Source organism: Lepus europaeus, chromosome 9 (assembly GCF_033115175.1).
Source record: "Lepus europaeus isolate LE1 chromosome 9, mLepTim1.pri, whole genome shotgun sequence".
Classification (NCBI taxonomy): domain Eukaryota; kingdom Metazoa; phylum Chordata; class Mammalia; order Lagomorpha; family Leporidae; genus Lepus; species Lepus europaeus.
The window spans coordinates 23,212,997-23,234,569 of record NC_084835.1 but is presented as its reverse complement, the minus strand read 5'-3'; the positions used below and the strand labels follow the sequence as shown (position 1 = coordinate 23,234,569).

The 21,573-nt window shown below is 46.7% G+C and overlaps 1 protein-coding gene across 4 annotated transcripts in view; it reads left to right on the top strand.

The window, feature by feature from the left end:
* IP6K2 (inositol hexakisphosphate kinase 2) overlaps positions 1-21,573 on the top strand; it is a 41,939-nt gene that overhangs the window by 18,884 nt on the left and 1,482 nt on the right. For 3 of the 4 annotated variants that reach the window (XM_062200817.1, XM_062200818.1, XM_062200819.1), the window contains 3 exons: positions 13,468-13,788; positions 15,675-15,897; positions 17,074-17,249. In XM_062200817.1, the coding sequence (XP_062056801.1) occupies positions 13,587-13,788; positions 15,675-15,897; positions 17,074-17,249 (601 nt within the window). In that variant the 5' untranslated portion in view covers positions 13,468-13,586. The other variant, XM_062200820.1, reaches the window with a different exon arrangement.

The following is a 21,573-nucleotide window of genomic DNA, read 5'->3' as shown; positions in this document are numbered from 1 at the left end:
CTAAGTGTGTGTGTGTGTGTTTGTTATTTGGGTTTAGGGACAGACTAAGACCTGAACAGGGGGTAAACACTGACCACAGGCGGGGAGCATATAATCTTATCTGAAGCTGTGGTGCACAAAAGATCTTTCACTTGAAGCAGCAAAATCCATCATAGATCAGGAGACCTCTACTCATAGGGCAAGACCTCCAAGCAGTTTCAGCCATAGAGAGGGTCACTTCTGTGTGCACCTATTTCATATGAGGTGATAGGAGTCATATTCTGCATCAAAAAGGAGGATACTGGAGATGGAGACTTGCCCTTAAATGAGGATAACTGGCTTTTTAAGGATGATGGAAAATTCTTGGTGTGTATAAGAAAATTTGATATGTTCATATAGGGAACATAAGATACCTTAGAATCAGTAATCTAAATTTACTTGGGAATGGTACTTTTAGCCAAAAAGAAGCCTTTTAAATTGCTAAAGTTATGTGTGAGTCTAGCAGCTTACTTGACAGTGTTTCTTGGTAGGCAGACAGCTCCTTCTCCTTGTTTCCCTTGATGTTGGGGCTTTCTAGAGGGTCATCCCAGAAATCTCATCTGACAAGGCACAGTGATGAGGAAGTGTGCTCATGCTGATGGTTCTAGAAGAGGAGCAGCTGAGAGGCTGCTACGTCCCTTGTGGAATAGCTCGTCTAGATTTTTGGAACAGAATTTTCTGTTTTAAGTGTTCCTTGACTTTTAGGAGAAGGGCTGCTTTATATGATTTTTGTAAAAGCATTCCAAGTTATAACTGTGGTTTCTTTTTTATTAATTAGAATAAAATGCAGTTGAAAGTGAAAATGAACATGTAGTGTTGGAGACCAAGAGTGTGGCTGATGAAGGGGTTTTCTGTCTTGCTGTCTAGTCCTGTGCATTAGTAGGTTTTTTGCCTTGCCGTGGTTTGGAGGTGACCCTCCCAGCCAGCCGGGCTTCAGCTGCTTCAGGGTTAGGTCTATGATGCCAACGTTCTTAGCAGTGATTCTTTTTATTTATTTATTTATTTATTTATTTATTTTAAGATGTATTCATTTAGTTGGAAGAATGACACACAGAGAGAGCTAGTTCACTCTCCAGATAGCCACAAGGGCTTGGGCTGGGCTAGGCCAAAGCCAAGAGCTTCATCTGGTTCTCCCATGTGGGTGGCAGGGGCCCAAACACCTGGGCCATCTTCTGCTGCTTTTCCAGGCCCTTACCAGGGAGCTGGATTGGAAGTGGAGCAGCCAGAACATGAACTGGTGCCCACATCGGGTGCTGGTGCCACAGGTGGCAACTTCACCTGCTAGGCTGCAACACTGACCCAGAGTGGTGATTCTTTGATCTCTGGTTTCCGTTGTTTTTCTGTGATGAGGCATAGGTGATATGTTGCTTCAGTGTACCCACCTGTAAGGACAGTGGTCCATAGTATGTACTTCACAGAGTTGTGAGAACATAGTAGCTTAGGAGCTATGTGAACAGTGAGTGCTTAATAAACAGGAGCTTCCATTTCTGGCACAGTTCTATCCTATTGTCTTACAAGGTTGAGGAGTTGGCCACTTCACTTCCTTTGACCTTCCAGTGCCTTGTGCACACTTTAGGAACAGCGTGTTTTGGGATTGTTATCTTCACTTGTATATGTGTGGTCCATCTCCCGGCTGTCATGGAGTGAAGTTATAAGCTTGTAGATAGGCTAAATCAGTGTGTGTTTGTGGATGTATTGAAAATCCTACAGTGTCAGGCAGCCATCGTGATTTCAGACCCATGAATTCCCCCTGCCACCACCACCAATATTTTCTCCCTCAGTCGTAAAGGCAACGCACGTTCTGAGTTTGAGAATATTTTAAGAGGTTTGAAACATTTCAAAAACTTAAAAAAAGAAAATAATGATTTTTGTATTTAGTGCAGGGCAGGTTTTGTGATGTCTGAAGTTATATAACAATTTATTCTTTATGTATAATTACAAATGTCATCCTTAAAAGGAATTTAGTTTTGGAAGCAGAATTAGGTAAGAAAATGACTGTTTATGAGATTAAAGAAAAATCCCACAAAAAATTACATATTTTAAAAACAAATATGACAACTATAATACTTTTTTCCCTATAGTTTTGGGTGGCATTTTGACTGTTTCTTTGGCAGCAGTGTTACAGCTTTCTATAGAGAGAACAGAGGGTTTCACAGTCACTGCCCTAGAGTGGTTGATCCCATCTGCTTTATGTTATTGACAACTCAGAAGAATTTCTTTCAGCCTCACAATTCATATGTCATTTCAGCTTTTAGGACCGTTGCCATATTTGGAAAACCCATGTCAAGACTCTCACACATGAGCTGTGAGACTTCAAGGCATTAAAAGTTCTTTATGTTTTGACTGTAGGGCCTTGGAAAGGGGTGGACAGCCTGGAGCCCCTCTAAGTAGCTGATACTTTTTTTTTAGTATGTAGTAAAATATACAATATAGTGACATAGCCTGTGCTTTTTGCCAGTCTCTTTCTTTCTAAGTTTCTAAAGTCCAGATAATAGAGAGGGAGAGACGGAGAGAGAGAGATCTTGCATTTGCTGGTTTACTTTCCAAATGACTGAATGGCTGGGACTAGGCCAGGCCAAAGCCAGGAACCAGGAACATGATCTGGGTCTCCCACGTGAGTTCAGGGGTCCAAACACTGGGTCATCTCCCGTTACTTTCCCAAGTGCATTACCAGGGTACTGGATTGGAAGTGGAGCAGCTAGGACTCAATCGAGCGCCCATTTGGGATTCTGGCTTTATAGGCCAACTCTTAACCTGCTGTGGCACAGTGCTGGCCCCCATAAGCAGTTTTTTAAAATTGTTTTAAAAAAAACTGGTAAGTAATTTTTTTGTTTCACTGTTATTGCTGGAGCTGAGTGCATACATGATGGGGGGTGGATGAAATGTCCTTCTGGGACTTGAGTTTACGGAGCAGTGGACTTGATTTTTACGGTGTTTTCCTGAGGCTGATGATAACCTGGTGCTATGTGCCCAGACAGATCAGTCTGGTATTCCCAAAAGCATCCTGTCACTGTCAAACATAGACAACTTTCCTCTTTGTTTCTTGGCTTTATTTTGCTAAAACTCCTTTTTGTATATGAATTTTGTTACCAAGGATTATACATCATTTGTTGTCCAGCTTCCCTGTAAGTGCAGGTAGTGGGAGGGAATGTTTTGCCTTTGGCATCACGTTGCTGAGACACTCGTTTAAGGCTCGCCTGGCAGACCTTTTGCTGAAGAGGCTTTCCTCGTATAATGAGGAGCAGCTTAGGGCTTCACTTTGCTTTGCCTGCGAAACATGGGGGTAATTGTCTTTCAGTGACAGGTAAGCAACCTGAAAGCCTTGGGTCTTTAGGATGTGACCTCAACACCAACACAGAACTTCCAAAGTGATTAATGCATTTGTTTTAAACTATGATAGGATTTAAATCTTACAGTCATGACCAATATTTCTCACTTAATTGTCCACAAGTGAAACTTTTCTGTGGTTAGTTGCTGTCATATAAAGTGCTTCAGCTTTGTTTACAGGAACGTTTCCACGCCAGCAAGGCCCAGATGAGTGTTCAGTTGCAGGGCCCTTCATTTATGCTCTCTAGTTAATGAAGACTCGATAAAGGTAGGCGATAATACATGCAAAATAAACACATTTGGGACTGGCATTGTGGTGCAACGGATTACGCCAGCATTCCATATGGATGCCAGGTTCGAGCCCCAGCTGCTCCACTTCCAGTCTCACTCCTCGCTAATACGCCTGGGAAAGCAGCAGAAGATGGCCGAAGTGTTTGGACCCCTGACACCCACATGGGAGACCTGGATAGAGTTCCAAGCTCCTGACTTGGATCTGGGCTAGGGGGGCATAAATCTTTAAAAAGTAGGGTCTGGCATAATAGTATAATGGGCAAAACTGCCATTTGTGACTCTAGCATCCCATTTGGGTGCCATTTTGAGTCCCAGCTGCTCCACTTTCCATCCAGTTCCCTGCTAATGGCCTGGAGAAAGCAGCAGAAGACGGCCCAAGGGTTTGGGCCCCTGCTACCTATGTGGGAGACCCGGATGAAGCTTCTGGCTCCTGGTTTCGGCCTTGCCCAGTCTTATCTGTTGTGGCCATCTGGGTAATGAACCATCCGATGGAAGATCCGACTCTCCCTCTCTTGCAATTCTGACTTTCAAATAAATAAATAGTAAACACATTCAGTGCTTGGAATGCATTTTGTGAACTGTGCATTGGTGCCTCTTGTTGATAATTATGCTCCATATATAATTGGTGTGGTTTTGGATGATAACTGCATTGGGTGCCTTTGGAGTTCTCTGATTACCTGTGTACAGCAGGTATTTATGGCACAGTAGTGATTTGAGGCATGCTTTGTGGGGTTCCTTCTCTATGCTAGTGATCTTTAGGTTTCTTGGAGCCTGAGCAGTGAACAGAACAAACAAAAATCTGACTTCATACAACTTGCTTTCTTTCTTTTTTTTTTTATTTTTTGACAGGCAGAGTTAGAGAGACAGAGAGAAAGGTCTTCCTTTTTCCGTTGGTTCACCCCCCCAAGTGGCCGCTACGGCCAGCGCGTTGCCGATCCAAAGCTAGGAGCCAGGTGCTTCCTCCTGGTCTCCCATGGGGTGCAGGGCCCAGGGACTTGGGCCATCCTCCACTGCACTCCCGGGCCACAGCAGAGAGCTGGACTGGAAGAGGGGCAACCGGGACAGAACCTGGCTCCCCGACTGGGACTAGAACCCGGTGTGCAGGCGCCGCAGGTGGAGGATTAGCCTAGTAAGCTGCAGCGCCGGCAATACGTTCCTAGCTTTAGCCTTACCCAGTCACAGCTGATGCAGGCATTTGAGGAACAAATCTGTGGTTGGATGATCTGACTCTGCATCTCTTTCAAATAAAGTGAAACTAGCTTTCTTGTTATTTCTCAAATACATCTGACACAAACATGTACTTAGGGCCTTTGTACTTGCTGTTCCCTTTGCTTGGAACACTATTCCCCAGAAGGCCCCTCCCCCCAGCCGTGGCTCATGTTCTTAACCTCTATCAGCTCTTTATGCAAATGTCACCCCCTGAATTAGGTCTTCCTGAGCTTCTGTCTAAAAGCACCACAAGGGATGGGCATTTGGCCTTGCAGTTAAGTGGCCAGTTAAGACACCCACATTCCTCTAATTCATTCTTGGCTCCAGCTCCAGATTGTAGCTTCCTGCCAATGCAGATGGCTCAAGCAGCTGGGTACCTACCACCCACATGGGGGACACTGATTGAGGGCCTGGTTCTCAGCTTTGGCCTGGTCCAGAAAATCCTGGTTGCTGTGTGCATTTGAGAAGTGAACCATCAGATCAAAGCTTTGTCTTGATCTTTCTCTCTTAACTAATGAATAAATAAAATACTCAAACACCACACCTCACCAACCATGCTCCCAGATGTACCCCTTTACTTCCTCCTCAGTATTTACCATCATCTAACATAGTCTATGGTTTTTAATTTCTTGTTTATTGTCTGTCTCATCCCACCCCACATGCACTTGAAAATAAGGTGCGCCGGCCTTGGCGGCCATTGGCGGGTGAACCAACAGCAAAGAAAGACCTTTCTCTCTGTCTCTCTCTCTCTCTCACTGTCCACTCTGCCTGTCAAAAAAATAAATAAATAAATAAAGCTAGGAGCTTATAACGCCTGGGTCTCAAAACAGGTGGCAGGAACCCAAGTCTTTAAGCCGTCACCTTCTGCCTTCCAGGATGCACATTGATAGGTGGATCAGAAGTAGAATAACTGGGACTTGAACCAGGCACTTTGATATGGCATGGGGTCATCCCAAGCAATCTCTAGTCTGCTGTGGCCACTTCCTTGATTTCTCCTTCTTTATGGGTATTTTATGGGAAGGTTTTTTGGACCTTTGTGTTTGTGTTCTGCTTTGTGCATGAAGGTTTCTTTTGCTTTACAAAAACTGAAGAAGGCCAGCGCCGCAGCTCAATAAGCTAATCCTCCGCCTGCGGCGCCGGCACACCGGGTTCTAGTCCCGGTTGGGGCGCCGGATTCTGTCCCAGTCGCTCCTCTTCCAGTCCAGCTCTCTGCTGTGGCCCAAGTCTTTGGGCCCTGCACCCACATGGAAGACCAGGAGAAGCACCTGGCTCCTGGCTTCAGATCAGTGCGGGGCGCACCAGCTGTAGTGGCCATTGAGGGGTGAACCAATGGAAAAGGAAGACCTTTCTCTCTGTCTGTCTCTCTCTCTCTGGCTCCTGGCTTCTGCTTCACCCAGCCCCAGCCATTGCATCCATCTGGGGAATGAACCAGTGGATGGAAGCTCTCTCCCTTTCTCACGCTGTAACACTGCCTTTTTTTTTTGGACAGGCAGAGTGGATAGAGAGAGACAGAGAGAAAGGTCTTCCTTTTTGCTGTTGGTTCACCCTCCAATGGCCGCTGCGGCCAGCGCATCTCGCTGATCCGAAGGCAGGAGCCAGGTGCTTCTCCTGGTCCCCCATGTGGGTGCAGGGCCCCAAGGACTTGGGCCATCCTCCACTGCCTTCCCGGGCCATAGCAGAGAGCTGGCCTGGAAGAGGGGCAACCGGGATAGAATCTGGCGCCCCAACCAGGACTAGAACCCGGTGTGCCGGCGCTGCAAAGCAGAGGATTAGCCTGTTAAGCCACGGCACCGGCTGTAACTCTGCCTTTAAAATAAATAAATGCATTTTAGAAAAACAATTGAGGGGCTTGAGCTGTGATGTAGCAGGTAAAGCTGCCATCTGCAGTGCAGGTACCCCATATGGACACCGGTTCTCCACTTTCCATCCAGCTGTCTGCTATGACCTGGGAAAGTAGTAGAAGATGGCCCAAATCCTTGGGCCCCTGCACCTGTGTGGGAGACCTGGAAAAAGCTGCAGGCTCCTGGCTTTGAACTGGCACAGCTCTGACCATTGCAGCCAATGGTCTCTCGTCCCCGCCCCCCCCCCCCCCCCCCAGCTTCTGCCTCTCAGTTACTCTTCCTTTCAGATAAATACATCTTACAAAGAAAAAAAAAAAAAAAGTTTAAGCGGGGCCAACACTGTGGTATAGTAGGTTAAGCATCTACTATGGCACTGGAATACCTATGGGCATTGGTTCCTGTCCTGGCTGCTGCACTTTGATCCAGCTCCCTGCTGATGGCCTAGGAAAGCAGTAGAAGATGGCCCAAGTGCTTGGGCCCCTGCTCCCGTGTGGGAGACCTGGAAGAAGCTCCTGGCTCCTGGCTTTGGATCAGCCCATCTGTGGCTGTTGCAGCTATTTGGGGAGTGGACCAGCAGATGGAAGCTCGCTCTCTCTCTGTCTATAACTCTGCCTCTTAAATAAATATTAAATCTTAAACAAAAAGAATTGAAGAAAAAACTTTGTAATGGTAGGAGTCTGTTAGTGTGTTAAAAATTAAGCTTTCAAAGTGAGGAGATGGCTTTAATAGTGTTAGTATTAGCAGCTGGTGTCATGGGTTTACAAGGGAAAAACATGGCTGGCCATATTTCAGAGGTGAAAATCTCAGAGGATGCCTTCACTTTGTTTACGATTGCAGCCCAGGCTGACATGAACCTTAGTGACTAAGATGCTTAAAGTGAGACAAAGGATTCCATTTAGAATGGGTTGGAAACGAGTATCAGGTAATGAGTTTGCATGTAGCAACTATTTAACAATGAATATGATCTTTTTAAAAGTATATTTTCTTCCCGGTTGCCCCTCTTCCAGGCCAGCTCTCTGCTGTGGCCAGGGAGTGCAGTGGAGGATGGCCCAAGTGTTTGGGCTCTGCACCCCAGGGGAGACCAGGATAAGCACCTGGCTCCTGCCATCGGAACAGCGCGGTGCGCCGGCCGCAGCGCGCTACCGCGGCGGCCATTGGAGGGTGAACCAACGGCAAAAGGAAGACCTTTCTCTCTGTCTCTCTCTCACTGTCCACTCTGCCTGTCAAAAATAAAAAAATAAATAAATAAATAAAAAAGAAAAAAAATTAAAAAAAAAAGTATATTTTCTTAGTTTAAAATAGTGTATACTTATAAAAATTTTGTAAATGCAGGGACCAGCATTGTGGTGTAGTGGGTTAAGTCATCGCCTGTGACACCAGGATCCCATGTGAGCACCAGTTTGAGATCCACCTGCTCCACTTCCGATCAAGCTCCCTGCTAATGCACCTGAAAAAGTAGCAGAAGAGGGCCCAACTCCTTGGGCCCCTGCACTCACGTGGGAGACCTGGCGGAAGCTCTGGGTTCCTGATTTCAGCCATTGCATCCATCTAGGGATCTTTTTTTAAAAGTATGAATTGATACTAAATGAAATTGTACAACTTAAAGCCTTTTGCTATAGGCTTTTTTTTTTTTTTTTTTTTTTTTTTTTTGACAGGCAGAGTGGATAGTGAGAGAGAGAGACAGAGAGAAAGGTCTTCCTTTGCCGTTGGTTCACCCTCCAATGGCTGCCACGGCCGGCGCACCGCGTTGATCTGAAGGCAGGAGCCAGGTGCTTCTCCTGGTCTCCCATGGGGTGCAGGGCCCAAGGACTTGGGCCATCCTCCACTGCACTCCCGGGCCATAGCAGAGAGCTGGCCTGGAAGAGGGGCAACCGGGATAGAATCTGGCGCCCCGACTGGGACTAAAACCCGGTGTGCCGGCGCCGCTAGGCTCACTCAATGAGTGAGCCACAGACTATAGGCTTTTTTTAAGATTTATTTATTGAAAGACTTAGAAAGGAGCGAGATCTCCCATCTCTTGATTCATTCCTCAGATGGCCAGGGCTGGACCAGTCTGAAGCCAGGAACTAGGAGCTTTGTCCAGGTCTCCCATCAATGAGGCTTTTCCCACGCCATTAGTAGGCAGCTGGTTTGGAAGTGGAGCAGCTGGGGTATGAACCTGTGCCACATGGGATGCCAGCATCACAGGCAGCAGCTTTACTTGTTGCAGCATGCCCTGTGATTGGCTTCTTTCACTTAGCATAATGCTTTTGTGGTTCACCTGCATTGTGGTATGTATTAATATATTTATTCTTGAATAATACTCCATTTTATAGATAGACCACAATTCGTATCTCCCTTAACCCACTTGTGGGCATTTAAATGGTTGTTTTCATCTTCTCGCTGTTATTAATAGTCTTTGCTGCAGCAGACACTCTTGTATAAGTCTTAGGTATGTATTTCTTTTTTTTTTTTTTTTTTTTGACAGGCAGAGTTAGACAGTGAGAGAGAGAGACAGAGAGAAAGGTCTTCTTTCTTTTGGTTCATCCCCTCAAATGGTCGCTATGGCCGGCACGCTGTGCCGATCCAAAGCCAGGAGCCAGGTGCTTCCTCCTGGTCTCCCATGCGGGTGCAGGGCCCAAGGACTTGGGTCATCCTCCACTGCCTTCCCGGGCCACAGCAGAAAGCTGGACTGGAAGAGGAGCAACGGGACAGAACTGGCACCCCAACCGGAACTAGAACCCGGAGTACCGGTGCCGCAGGTGGAGGATTAGCCTAGTGAGCCGCAGCGCCAGCCTGTATGTATTTCTTTTAGGTAAAAACCTAGAAGTAGAATTGCTATATATGTGTATATATAGTAAATATATGTTTAATTTTATAAGAAACTTCTCAGCTGTTTTGCAAAGTGGCTGTCCCAGTGTGTCAGACTTCCAGGGGCTCACCCTGGCAGCATGGTCAGGAGTTGTGCATGAATGTGTGCCAGGCAGATGCTGAGGGTCTGGGAAAAGGTGTGAGTGGTGAGGATGGTTTTTCCACCCTCCAGCTAGTGTGTCTCATGCCATCCCCTGTGACTGCCTCCCTGGGGTACAGTAAGTAACCCCAGTGGATCTCATTTGTAACCTCATTAACTAAATTCTCAATGAGTGAGCTAAAGGCCCAGGGGCTTTTATGAATCACAGTCATTTTATTTGCAATATTTTAAAAGTTAAGAGTATTAAGGCATTATTTTCAGCAGACTCTTAAAACCAGTTTAATAGAGTTGGAGGGGTGGGCTGTGGGAGAAAACTGTCCTATCATAGGATGGATCGTGTTCTGTGCTCCTTACTGTTCCTAGCTTGATGGACAAGCTTCCCATCTTCCACAGGGTTTACGCGTTGCATGGACTTTGCAGTAACCATTAATACTTCAGGGTTGCTAGGAAACTGGGTTTTAGACCTTGAATGTTTAGAAACCATTAAAAGAGAGTCCCTACTCAAATTGCATGTGGGATGGAATGAGAGAGAGAGAATATGTGTGAAAGAGAAGTAGACTAAGTGCTTTGGGGCTTTTCTTTTTTCTGGCCTGGTTGAGGCCCCTAGAGAGAAAGCCGAACTGCTCTGCAATCCTTGGGGAGTTGATCCTTCATTTTCGTGCAGTGATAAGGCCTCTAAAGGGGCTTAGAACAGAAGCTCTGTGTCTGTGTATCTCCAGGTGTGAGGAGTATGTTGTCTAGTGAAGCCATACTTAGGTTCACATTAAGAGTTGAACTTAATAACTGAAACAAAGGAGTCACAAAACAGGATCGAGCACATGGAATGCATCAATGTTTTCTACTTCATTCTATTTGATTAAAAAAGCAAAACAGAGCTGTATCTTCCTGAAACTGCTGATTACCACTCACTAATTTGGTTACAACCCACTGAGTAGAAATCTCCTTCAAGCCTTTCTCTCCTCCCATTTTACCAGAAAACTGGAACCCAAAGGGAGGGAGTCAGAGGCTTCGAATGTTTCCACAAAAAAACTGAGTGGCAGAATTTGGACTAGAATGTGGCCCCACCTCACGGTTGGGAGTTTGCTCTGTCATCAGACTTCGCGCAGGCAAGATTGAGCCTCATTTTTCCTACCTCTATACCAAAATGATGATTCTCCCAAGGGCAATTGTCCTATGGACTGCCAGAGGAGGGCACAAGGGGTAAGGTGGCAAGGTGCCACATCACATGCCTCTCAACTAATGAACACTCTAGAGATGTGGGAGCAGGAGGTAAAGACCCAGGCTTCACATTTTGGTTTCCAGCTGCCCCATGAACCACACATGACAGACCTGGGCTGTTTTTTTTTTTTTTTTTTTTTTTTTTTGACAGGCAGAGTTAGACTGTGAGAGAGAGACAGAGAGAAAGGTCTTCCTTTTTCATTGGTTCACCCCCTAAGTGGCCGCTACGGCTGGCGTGTTGCAGCCAGCACGCTGTGCCAATCCAAAGCCAGGAGCCAGGTGCTTCCCCCTGGTCTCCCACGCGGGTGCAGGGCCCAAGCACTTGGGCCATCCTCCACTGCACTCCTGGGCCACAGCAGAGAGCTCGACTGGAAGAGGAGCAACCGGGACAGAATCCGGGTGCCGGCGCCACAGGCGGAGGATTAGCCTTGTGAGGCATGACACCAGCCTGGGCTTTTGTTTATTATAAGTTTTTAATGGGAAGTCAGGATGGGTAAGAGGGAACTTGGAGAAAGATATTTTTGTATTTAATTGAATACATTTAAGGAATCCTGAGCATAGTTTGAAAAGGGTTTGCATCATTAGCATTGCTGTAATAATAGAGGCAATTTCACACCTTTCTGAAAACTTTGCATTGTGTGTCTAAAAGCCTGACCCATGAGGAGAGTCTTGTACTTTCAGTGTTCACCATGCTTCCGTGCTGGCAGGTTGGCTGAATTGTTTACTCTAGATAGTAAATTAGTGCGAACTCGTTTGAATAGAAGTGGAGAAAGGGCTGTGTGACCAGTCATTCGAGAGCGCCATCTTCTGGAGAGAGTCTGAAATAACTAGGATGTACTCACCCTTAGGGTCCCATAGCCTGTGTTAAATTCTGGACTCCTCCTAACATGCCCTCCTGGGGACTTCTGTGGTGTTTTGCAGGTAGTATTAGTGGGAAATGAGGACCTCTGGGTCTCTGTTCTTTGCATATAGAAAAAACTAGTGTTCCTAAACCTTGAGTCCAGTTGGGGCCCACAGGTTCTAAGAGGCAGAGATTAACACCAACTTAAGTCATTAAAGAGGCTACTGTAGAAAAATACAATTATGTGGTAAAAGCACTCTTGTGAGACAAACACATTACCTAGTAGGAATACTCTTCCAAGGCATAAGTGTCAGATCACAGAGGCTCCTGTGTTAGAGCACTCAGTAGTCTGGGATTCACTTGGGAGCTCTAGCTTATTGTCCCCGGCCCTGGATGAGTTTCCTAACCTCCCCAAATCAGCTTCATTGCAACAGGAAGAGTCATGTCGAGGGGGCTGGTGCTGTGATGTAGTGGGATAAGCCTCTACCTGCGGTGCCAGTTTCTGTCCTAGCTGCTCCTCTTCCAATCCAGCTCTCTGCTGTGGCCTGGGAAAGCAGTAGTGCTTGGGCCCTTGGGCCTTCATGGGACACCCTGAAGAAGCTCCAGGCTCCTGGCTTTGGATCGGCCAGGTCCTGCCATTGCAGCCATATGAGGAGAGAACCAGCAGACGAAGGCCTTTAACTCTGTAACTCTACCTCTCAAGTAAATAAAATCTTTATTTTAAAATGCTAAAAAAGGAAGTATGATGAGGACTAAGAAGTCTCTGTAGTCAGCCTGGCACATAACAGGTGCTTTATCTACCTTTGAGGACAGAGGGCACATCTCCAGCAGATGCATCCTCACTTCCACCACCTCCTTTGGAAGGAGGTAAGATCCTATGTAGATACTGAAATGTAGCCCAAGTCTGGTAGTGCTAACAGAGACTGCATAGTCTGTCAAGTATAGATGGAAAAATTCGCCTGACATGCCCTGAGATGGTTAAGGGGCGCAGAGGTGTGTTTTTGCTGAAAGCAGTGTGTGGCTCTGGATGCCTAAGCAGGTTTAAAGCTCTGGACCTCACAGTAGATGAGTGCCCTGATTGCCCCAGGAGCTCAACTTTGTTTTAAAGGTGTGCCCCAGCTTTTGGCGATCAGGATAGAACCGATAAAAATAGTCGGTGACCTGGAACACTCTGTGTCTTTTAAACGGAGTTTACCAGCCTTGATCAGTTGTTTTTAGATACAGACGTTAATCATTAAATCTGGTCTCAAGCTTCATGGGTAATAAGGTTAATGGGGCTTGTCTTTGGCCTTGGGCAGAGAAAGTGTTTGTGGGCACCCTGGGCAAGTGAATCTTGATAGATGGTGAATAAGTAGGTTTTAAGTGCCTTTTATAAGAATATAATTTAATGGAGAGATTTGGGCACCATTCAAGCTTGACAAACTTACTAGAAAATGTAAAATGTAACCGGAATATTAGGTTTTAAGTTGTGATTTCACCTTGTCACGGTTTAATGTTTTTCCATAGTGGTTTTTTAACTTAATAGATCATGCCTGTTTGTGGGCCCTTGGGTCTCAAGCCCTGCCTGTCTGCATCCGCCCCGCCCCCCAGGGGCTCAGGGTGTTTGTCTTTCTGAGGGAGGAGGCGGGGCCTAGGTGGGTGGCATGGGCGGGGCCTCGCCTGAATTCCGGCTGTTTGTCTTTCTGCTAGAGCAGCTGGGCCGGCCTGAGGCTCTAAGGCGGTTCCCAGGCAGTTTCTAAATCCCTTGTCATAATTGTGTTTGTTTCTGGCAGAGCGTCCTGACCTGTGCAAGCCGAGCAGCTGAGACTAAACAGAAGGACAACAGACGGAGGACGTGCTGGCTGCAGGACCCCGCTGCCTCCCCCTTCTCCCTGCTGCCTGCGCCCGGAGGATGAGCCCAGCCTTCAGGGCCATGGACGTGGAGCCCCGCACCAAGGGCATCCTGCTGGAGCCCTTTGTTCACCAGGTTGGGGGGCACTCATGTGTGCTCCGCTTCAATGAGACAACCTTGTGCAAGCCTTTGATCCCAAGGGAGCATCAGTTCTACGAGACCCTCCCAGCTGAGATGCGTAAATTCACTCCCCAGTACAAAGGTGAGCCCCCAGCTTCTGGAGAGGTCGCCAGGCTGGTGAGGAGATGTGAGGGAGCGTGGCCATGGAGGGCCCCAGAAGCCGTCCCGGGTGCCCTCCCTCCCTCCCGCTCGCTGTGTTTTCCCTCCTCCTCCTCCTCTTGGCCCGCGCCCAGCACCTCACACCCTCAGTTTTCAAGCCCTGGTAAGATCGCTCAACTTTGTTTTGTGGATTTGTTTTGAGTTGATTTTTGGTGGAAGTTTAGTTGTGTTTTATGTTCAGGTATCTCTAGATCACAGTAACCCATAGTCCCCCATGGGGGGGGACAGTGGGGGAAGACTTTGGGAGAATTTTACACAGAATACTTGCCGCCTGCTTTTTGTGCTCCAGGAAACCAGAAGCCCAAGTGATTAGGTAGGCTGGGAGCAGGGTTGAGTCAGATGGAACGCAGGAGTGGGAGGCTGTGCTGATTAGCTGAAGCCCTTTGCTATTACGGAATGTCCCCAGAATTTCTATGTGAAGGCAACCCTTTCATTCACATTTGGTGACTTCTTTTTTATAATGCATTTTTGGGGGGACAGCAACCACCATGGTGGGGTGGGGGATGGGGTTGTAAATCAAGGAAGAATTCTATTAAAGAAATAAATTTCTAAATGTGCATTGCCTGGTTATACAAAAGACTGGAACAACTTAGGTTTTTCCGGGACTGTTGAAACGTTCTTTACAGACAAAATGTACTGCGCACCTCTCTGTACTCTGAAATGCATGTGTGATGTGATGGGGGTGGGAGAGTTGGGGGCCCTCACTTGGTCCTTCTCTGTTGTTTTTTCCAGGACAAAGCCAAACGCTCTTTGTTAGCTGGCCACCCCTGTCCCCTTTTTTCCCTTGCTCATTTTCCCCGTAGCCACAGGGAAGTGTGGCTCCCTGAATTCCCCATCCTGGCTCCTCTCCGCCCAGCGCTGGGGGCCACCTCAGAAGTGTCGTCTCTCTCTGAGCACGCATTTCCCTGCAGCAAGCCAGCCAGCGGGCGGGCAGCAAGGACTGAGCAAATTGAGTGATCCCGGGGCAGAAAGGCCTGGGAGGAAAGGTGTTCAGCCAGGCGGTTGTAAGGCGCTCGTCGGCACCTGCTGAAATGCTCCCACCTGACAGCCCCCTCCTCAAACAGAGACTGTCTAATTACACATAGCAAGTTCTAGAGACTCGAGGGGAGAGCTGCTTTCAAGTCCATCACATGTCTGTGCTCCCCACACAACCCCACCCGCCTTGTGTTCATTTTGTTCTTTTGTGACATGAGACTGCAAAGACCAATAAAAACATTTGAGAGGGACAAAAGGCTTGAGGTGCCACCCGTGTGGGGGTGCTACAGGAAGCCTCCGCTAGGGTGTCTGTTGTGCTGTGTGGTTTGTTTGCCCCTTTATTTTGCTTTGCTTACCCGGTCTTCCCTTACCCTTGGATGCTTCTCACCCCAAGGCAAAACTGTGTTCCTCTGCATTCAGGCTGAGCTTTAAAGCAAGCCTCAAGGCCATCCGCTTCTGTTCAGGACGTGACAAATTCGCACAAGATACAAAGAGCGATGTTTGCGTCTTTCTTAGGATTAGAAGAGTTACATGAAAATTAATAAACATTTTCAATGATGGAAAAATGTGTCTTGTAATTCTTTGGCTCTTGCCTTGTTGAGTGCATCAGAGAGGAAGACTCTCAGCCATGTTTGCTCCCTAATCGCTTGTCTTGTATGGTGTCATCTTTTCTAGCTGTTTTGATATTTGTTAGGTTTGCAGATGAGTTTGGGGCCTCTGGCAACATAGAGACTAAGGAACAGGGTAAGAAAAAAACAAATGTTAAAATCATGTTTTTAGAATGCATCTTCTTATGGAATTAAAAATCTTTCCTGCTCCTCATCCCCTTTCCAGGTGTAGTATCTGTGTGTTTTGAAGAAGATGAAGACAGGAATTTGTGTTTAATAGCATATCCATTAAAAGGGGAACATGGAACTGTGGACCTTGTAGACAATTCAGACTGTGAGCCAAAAAGTAAGGTCCTAAGGTGGACAAACAAAAAACATCATGTTCTAGAATCAGAAAAGACTCCCAAGGAGTGGGTGCGCCAGCACCGGAAAGAGGAGAAAATGAAGAGGTGAGTAAAAACTAGGAGGAACCTTGGGCTCTGTGGGAGCGGAGGTGTTGAACGTCTTGGGTACAGCCTGGTTCCCTGGGGATAAAGACTCACCATGGACTTAGGAGGCGCCTAGTCACACAGCGGTTAGTTCCCACTTGCATGCCCAGCTTCTTTTGACCGTGGATTTAGGTCATGCCATTTTATGTAAACAATCACAGCACAGTGGTGGCTGTAAAAGCCATTCAGTGATTCAGTCCATGGCTGCTCTGTGCCTGGAACTGTCCCTTTGTCTCAGGCTGCTCACTGAGAGTGAGGGACAAAATTGCCAGTTAAGCATTCCTGAAACTTGAGGATCCACCTAGGCAGCACCTTCCACATCCCATACCTTGGCAGGGTTTGTGAAAATACAGATAATGCAGATAGAGTAGGTATAATGTAACTAAGTAAATGACTTGCTTCCATGGAATTTTTTTTTTTTTTTTTTTTTTTTTTTTTTTTTTTTGACAGGCAGAGTAGACAGAGAGAGAGAGACAGAGAGAAAGGTCTTCCTTTTGCCGTTGGTTCACCCTCCAATGGATGCCGCGGCCGGCGTGCTGCGGTCAGCGCACTGCACTGATCCGAAGGCAGGAGCCAGGTGCTTATCCTGGTCTCCCATGGGGTGCAGGGCCCAAGCACTTGGGCCATCCTCCACTGCGCTCCCTGGCCACAGCAGAGAGCTGGCCTGGAAGAGGGACAACCGGGGCAGAATCCGGCACCCCGACTGGGACTAGAACCTGGTGTGCTGGCGCCGCTAGGCAGAGGATTAGCCTGTTGAGCCACGGCACTGGCTGGCTTCCATGGAATTTCAACTCAGATTTTCCCGGTCTCTAGTATTTGCAGTCAGAGGAACTTGGGTGCGTCAGGGGCCAGGAGGTGTGGTGCTGGCTGGAAGGGTTGGGCAGCAGAGGCAGATCATGTATCCTGGGTTCTCCTTGTGGCAGTCTGGCACTTATTTATTTATTTACTTTCTAATCAACTTGTTGAGTTTTGATACACACTCTATAAAGTGTACCTATTTGAAAGAGTTCAATGAAAGTATACAGATACATACCCTGTAACCACCACTATATCAAGATCAGAAAGTGCCTTTGTGCCTCTCGGGGCCTGGATTTTATAAGACGTTGTGATTTAATGGATCCTTATCTCTCTTTATAGCCATAAGTTAGAAGAAGAATTTGAGTGGCTAAAGAAATCTGAAGTCTTGTACTACAGTGTAGAGAAAAAGGGGAACATAAGTTCCCAGCTTAAACACTACAACCCTTGGAGCATGAAGTGTCATCAGCAGCAGTTACAGAGAATGAAGGAGAACGCGAAGCATCGGAGCCAGTACAGTATCCTTTGTACACAGGGACAAGGAAGGGAAGAAGGTCCTTGGAACTGGTAGAGAGAAGTTGTCTTTTAAGTTGTGGGTGAATTTGAAATTCTCTTCCAGGATTGTGCCAGAAACCCCCTGTGTGATGACCGGAGCCAGATAACACATTCCTTAGGGCTAGGAGCTGGCCTGGAAGTCCAGGTGGTGGGGAGTGGGGCTCGTGAAGGGGTAGCTTACACCAGGTCGGCTTCAGCCTAGGTGGCCTGGCAGAAGCTGGCAGGGGCTGGTCCCTGTTTTCAGATTCCTGCACAAGCCCCCACACCGTACTCAGCTGCGAAGGCTGAGGCCAGAAGGGTAGGGGACCAGCCTTTAAATCTGGCTCATCAGACTGGCACATGAAGTATACGTTAGGATAGTGCTGCTAGGGTCCTTTCCCCCAACCCCCACCCCTTGTTACTTGCCCACTAGGCTTTGCTTTAGTGTCTGTTGTTTTGTTTGTTTTATTTTATGGAATGAAATTCTTCAGAATTGAGGATGTTTTATTTTTAACTTTCATTTGGGAAAACAAGTTAAAAATAGAACAATACATTGAATTTGTAAGTGCCTGTCACCCAGGTTCAGCAGTGAACCCTTGTGTCGTGACTGTCTGTATACCTAGTACCTCATAACTGGACTCCTTTTCTGATCTTTTTTTAAAAATTGATTAGAGAGACAGATGTTTTTCTGCTGTTTATTCTCAAATGCTTGCAATGGCTGGGGCTGGGCAAGGGCCAAACTCGGGCCAGAAACTGAATCCAGATGTCTGCATAGGTAACAGGGACTCAAGTCACTTGAGCCATCACTGCTATTTCCCATAGTACACATTGGCAGGAGCTAGAGTCAGGAGCCAGAGTCAGGTATCCAACTTAGCTACTCCAGTGGGAAATGTGGGCATCTTAGCTGGTAGGCCAAATGTCTACCCCAAACTCCTTTTGAAGCAGATTTGAATATACCATTTCATATGTGTGTGTATCAGCATGTGTCACTAAAGGATATTTCTTAAAAAATTAAAACCATTATGTCTCCTCAAAAAGTGGGCAGTCCATGTTCAGAGGATAAAAAACTCTTCTGGGAGCCAGTGTTGTGGCATAGCTGTGACCTGGCATCCCATAGAGGTGCTGATTCAATTCCCGGTTGCTTGACTTCTGATCCAGCTCCCTGCTGATAGCCTGGGAAAAGCAGTGGAAGATAGCCTAAATGCTTGAGTCCCTGCCACGCATGTGGGAGACACGGAAGAAGCTCCTGGCTTTGGCCTGGCCCAGCCCAGCCTAGCCTTGCAGCTATCTGTGGAGTGAACCAGCAGATGGAATGTCTATATCTCTCCCTCTCTTTGTGTATTTTTTTCTTTCAAATAAATAAATATATCTTAGAAACAGAAAACTCATCTGTACACTTAGGTACATTTCTTGATATGTATACTGTATTTCAATAAAATGTTTAAATTTTTAAAAAGTAGGCAATAATTCCTTACTGTCAAAAGTGTAGTTCTTGTCCATATTCTCCTATCTCAAAAGTATGTTTTTATTGTTGATTGGTCTGAATAGGGATCCATATAAGGTTCATGTGTTGCATTTGATTGAAGTGTTCAATCTTTTTTTTTGGGAAAAAAAATTTTTTTTTTTTTATTTGACAAATAGAGTTAGACAGTGAGAGAGAGAGATAGAGAGAAAGGTCTTCCTTCTGTTGGTTCACTCCCCAAATGGCCTCTACGGCCGGCGCTGTGCTGATCCGAAGCCAGGAGCCAGGAGCTTCTTCCTGGTCTCCCATGCGGGTGCAGGGGCCCAAGTACTTGGGCCATCTTCCACTGCCCTCCTGGGCCACAGCAGAGAGCTGGACTGGAAGAAGAGCAACCAGGACTAGAACCTGGTGCCCATAGGATGCCGGCACCGCAGGCGGAGGATTAACCAAGTGAGCCACAGCGCCGACCCCCAATTTTTTTTTTTTTAAAGATTGATTTATTTGGAATTTATACAGAGAAGGAGAGGCAGAGAGAGAGAGAGAGGTCTTCCATCTGCTGGTTCACTCCCCAATCAGCCACAATGGCCAGAGCTGAGCTGATCCAAAGCCAGGAACCAGGAGCTTCCTCCAGGTCTCCCACATGGGTGCAGGGGCCCAAGGATCTCCCACTGTTTTCCCAGGCCATAGCAGGGAGCTGGACTGGAAGTGGAGCAGCTGAGTCTTGAACCGGCGTCCATATGGGATGCCAGCACTGTAGGTGGCAGTCCTACTCGCTATGCCACAGCACCAGCCCCAAACTGTTTAAACTTTAATATAGCACTCCCATTTATTGGAAATTTCTTGTCCAAAGAAACTGGATCTTCTAGAGTATGCCATGATCTAGATTTTACTAATGGCACCTCTGGGTGTTATTTACATGTTATTCTGTCTGTTCTGTTTCCATTAAATTGAAAACTGGATCTAAAGGCTTGATTAAACTTGGGTTCATTTTTGGAGGAGGTGGAGCAAGGATCTTGCCAAGATGGTATTGTACATATCCATTGGGAAGCACAGGGTTTACTTGTCTTTCTTTTAGATAATTGCCTTTGATCCATTTTTTAATTAGGTGATTTTCTAATGTTGTCATTGATTAGCTGGAATCCCTCCATAAAGAGTAACTTTTCCCCATCAATGACGTGTTTATCCTGAGCTATTGCTTATACAGGGAAGGCAGTTTAAATGTTTACTTATATGTAACATTTGGAAGAATGAGTAGATTCCTTTATGTCTTCCAGAAGTGACCAGTGGATTTTTTAGCATCATTATAGATGCATGAATTTAAATTAATTGGGGCTTTTAAACATTTATTTATTTGAAAGAGCAACAGAGAGAAAAGGGGAGAAAGAAAAATAAAAGAGATCTTCTTCCATCCACTCTCCATAAGGCCCCAACAGCCAGGTCTGAGGCAGGCCAAAGCCAGGAACTCCATCCTGGTTTTCCACATAAGTAGCACTTGGGCCATCCTCCATTGCCTTCCCAGGTGCATTAGCAGAAACCTAGATCAGAAGGGGAGCAGCTGGGACTTGAACCAGCACTTCGATATGGGATACTGGTGTGCATGCAGCTGCCTAACCTGCGGTACCACGATGCAAGCCCCAGTTTGGTGTTTTAGTCCATTGCAGTTGTCCCAGTTGTCCAACGTTGGCCAAGAAAACCTTTTCAAATAGGCTTTTGAGTGATTTTGACACAGTCATGGTATGGTATGTCTGTGAAAGATAGCGTGAGGCCTTGTACATTTCCTGCCCTAGACAGGAACTCCGATTCCTCTCAGGCAGAGGTCACCAAAGCTTTCCAGTAAAGGGCCAGATAGGAAATATTTTAGCTTTTGTGGGGGGATGTGTCATCTGTGTCACAACTCTGCCACTAGAGCGCGGAAGCAGCCGTAGACAGTAATGTAAGTGAATTCACGGCTCTGTCCCAGTCAGACCCCGTGGTTACTGTCAGTGAATCTCATTGGATTTTCATGTGTCATAAAGTATTACATATCCTGATCTCTTTAAACATGTAAAAACTAGGGGCCAGCGTTGTGGAGCAACAGGTTAAGCCACGATGGACAATGCCGGGATCCCATTTCAGGGTGCAGGTTTGTGTCCCTGCTGGCCTGTTGCCTATCTGGCTTCCTGCTGGTGCTTCTGGGGAGACAGTAGAAGATGGCCCAAGCACTTGGGGCTTAATAGGAGACCAGGATGGAGTTCCAGGCTCCTGGCTTCAGCCTGACTCAAGTCTGGGGAGCGAAGTAGAAGATGGTAGGTCTATCCCCCTCCACCCTGTCTTCATCTCCCTCTTCTCCCTTTCTCTCTGTAGCTTTGCCTTTCAAATAAATAAATAAATATAAATCTTAAATATTTAAAAACCATTCCTGGCTTATAGGCTGTGAAGAATGAGCAGTAGGTCATAATTTCCAGATTTCTGCTGTGGGGCTCACTGGTTCCTTGTAGTACCAAGTGGTGAGACCAACAGTCGCTACAAGCATTGAAGGCCTTGGTACACACAACTGGTAAAAAGACATATTGTAAAGAGAAAAACATCTTCAGTTTATACTGATTTTAAATTTCACACTTAAGGCTATAAGATATACTGAACTTCTTTCATGTTCTGTGTATGCTTGAGGCCAGTTTGCTGGACCGCAGTGCCACATCCAGCTGAGTTCAGGGAGTGGTGTGTGAGTGTCCCGCACTGGCAGTACCCCAGACCTGTGTGAGTGCAGATGCAGGCTGTGTGTCTGCCAGGTCCTCAAGAAGTAGATGTGACTCAGCTCTCCAGTCTGCCCTGGCTCCCTGCATGGAAGATGGGAGGACTAACGGAGT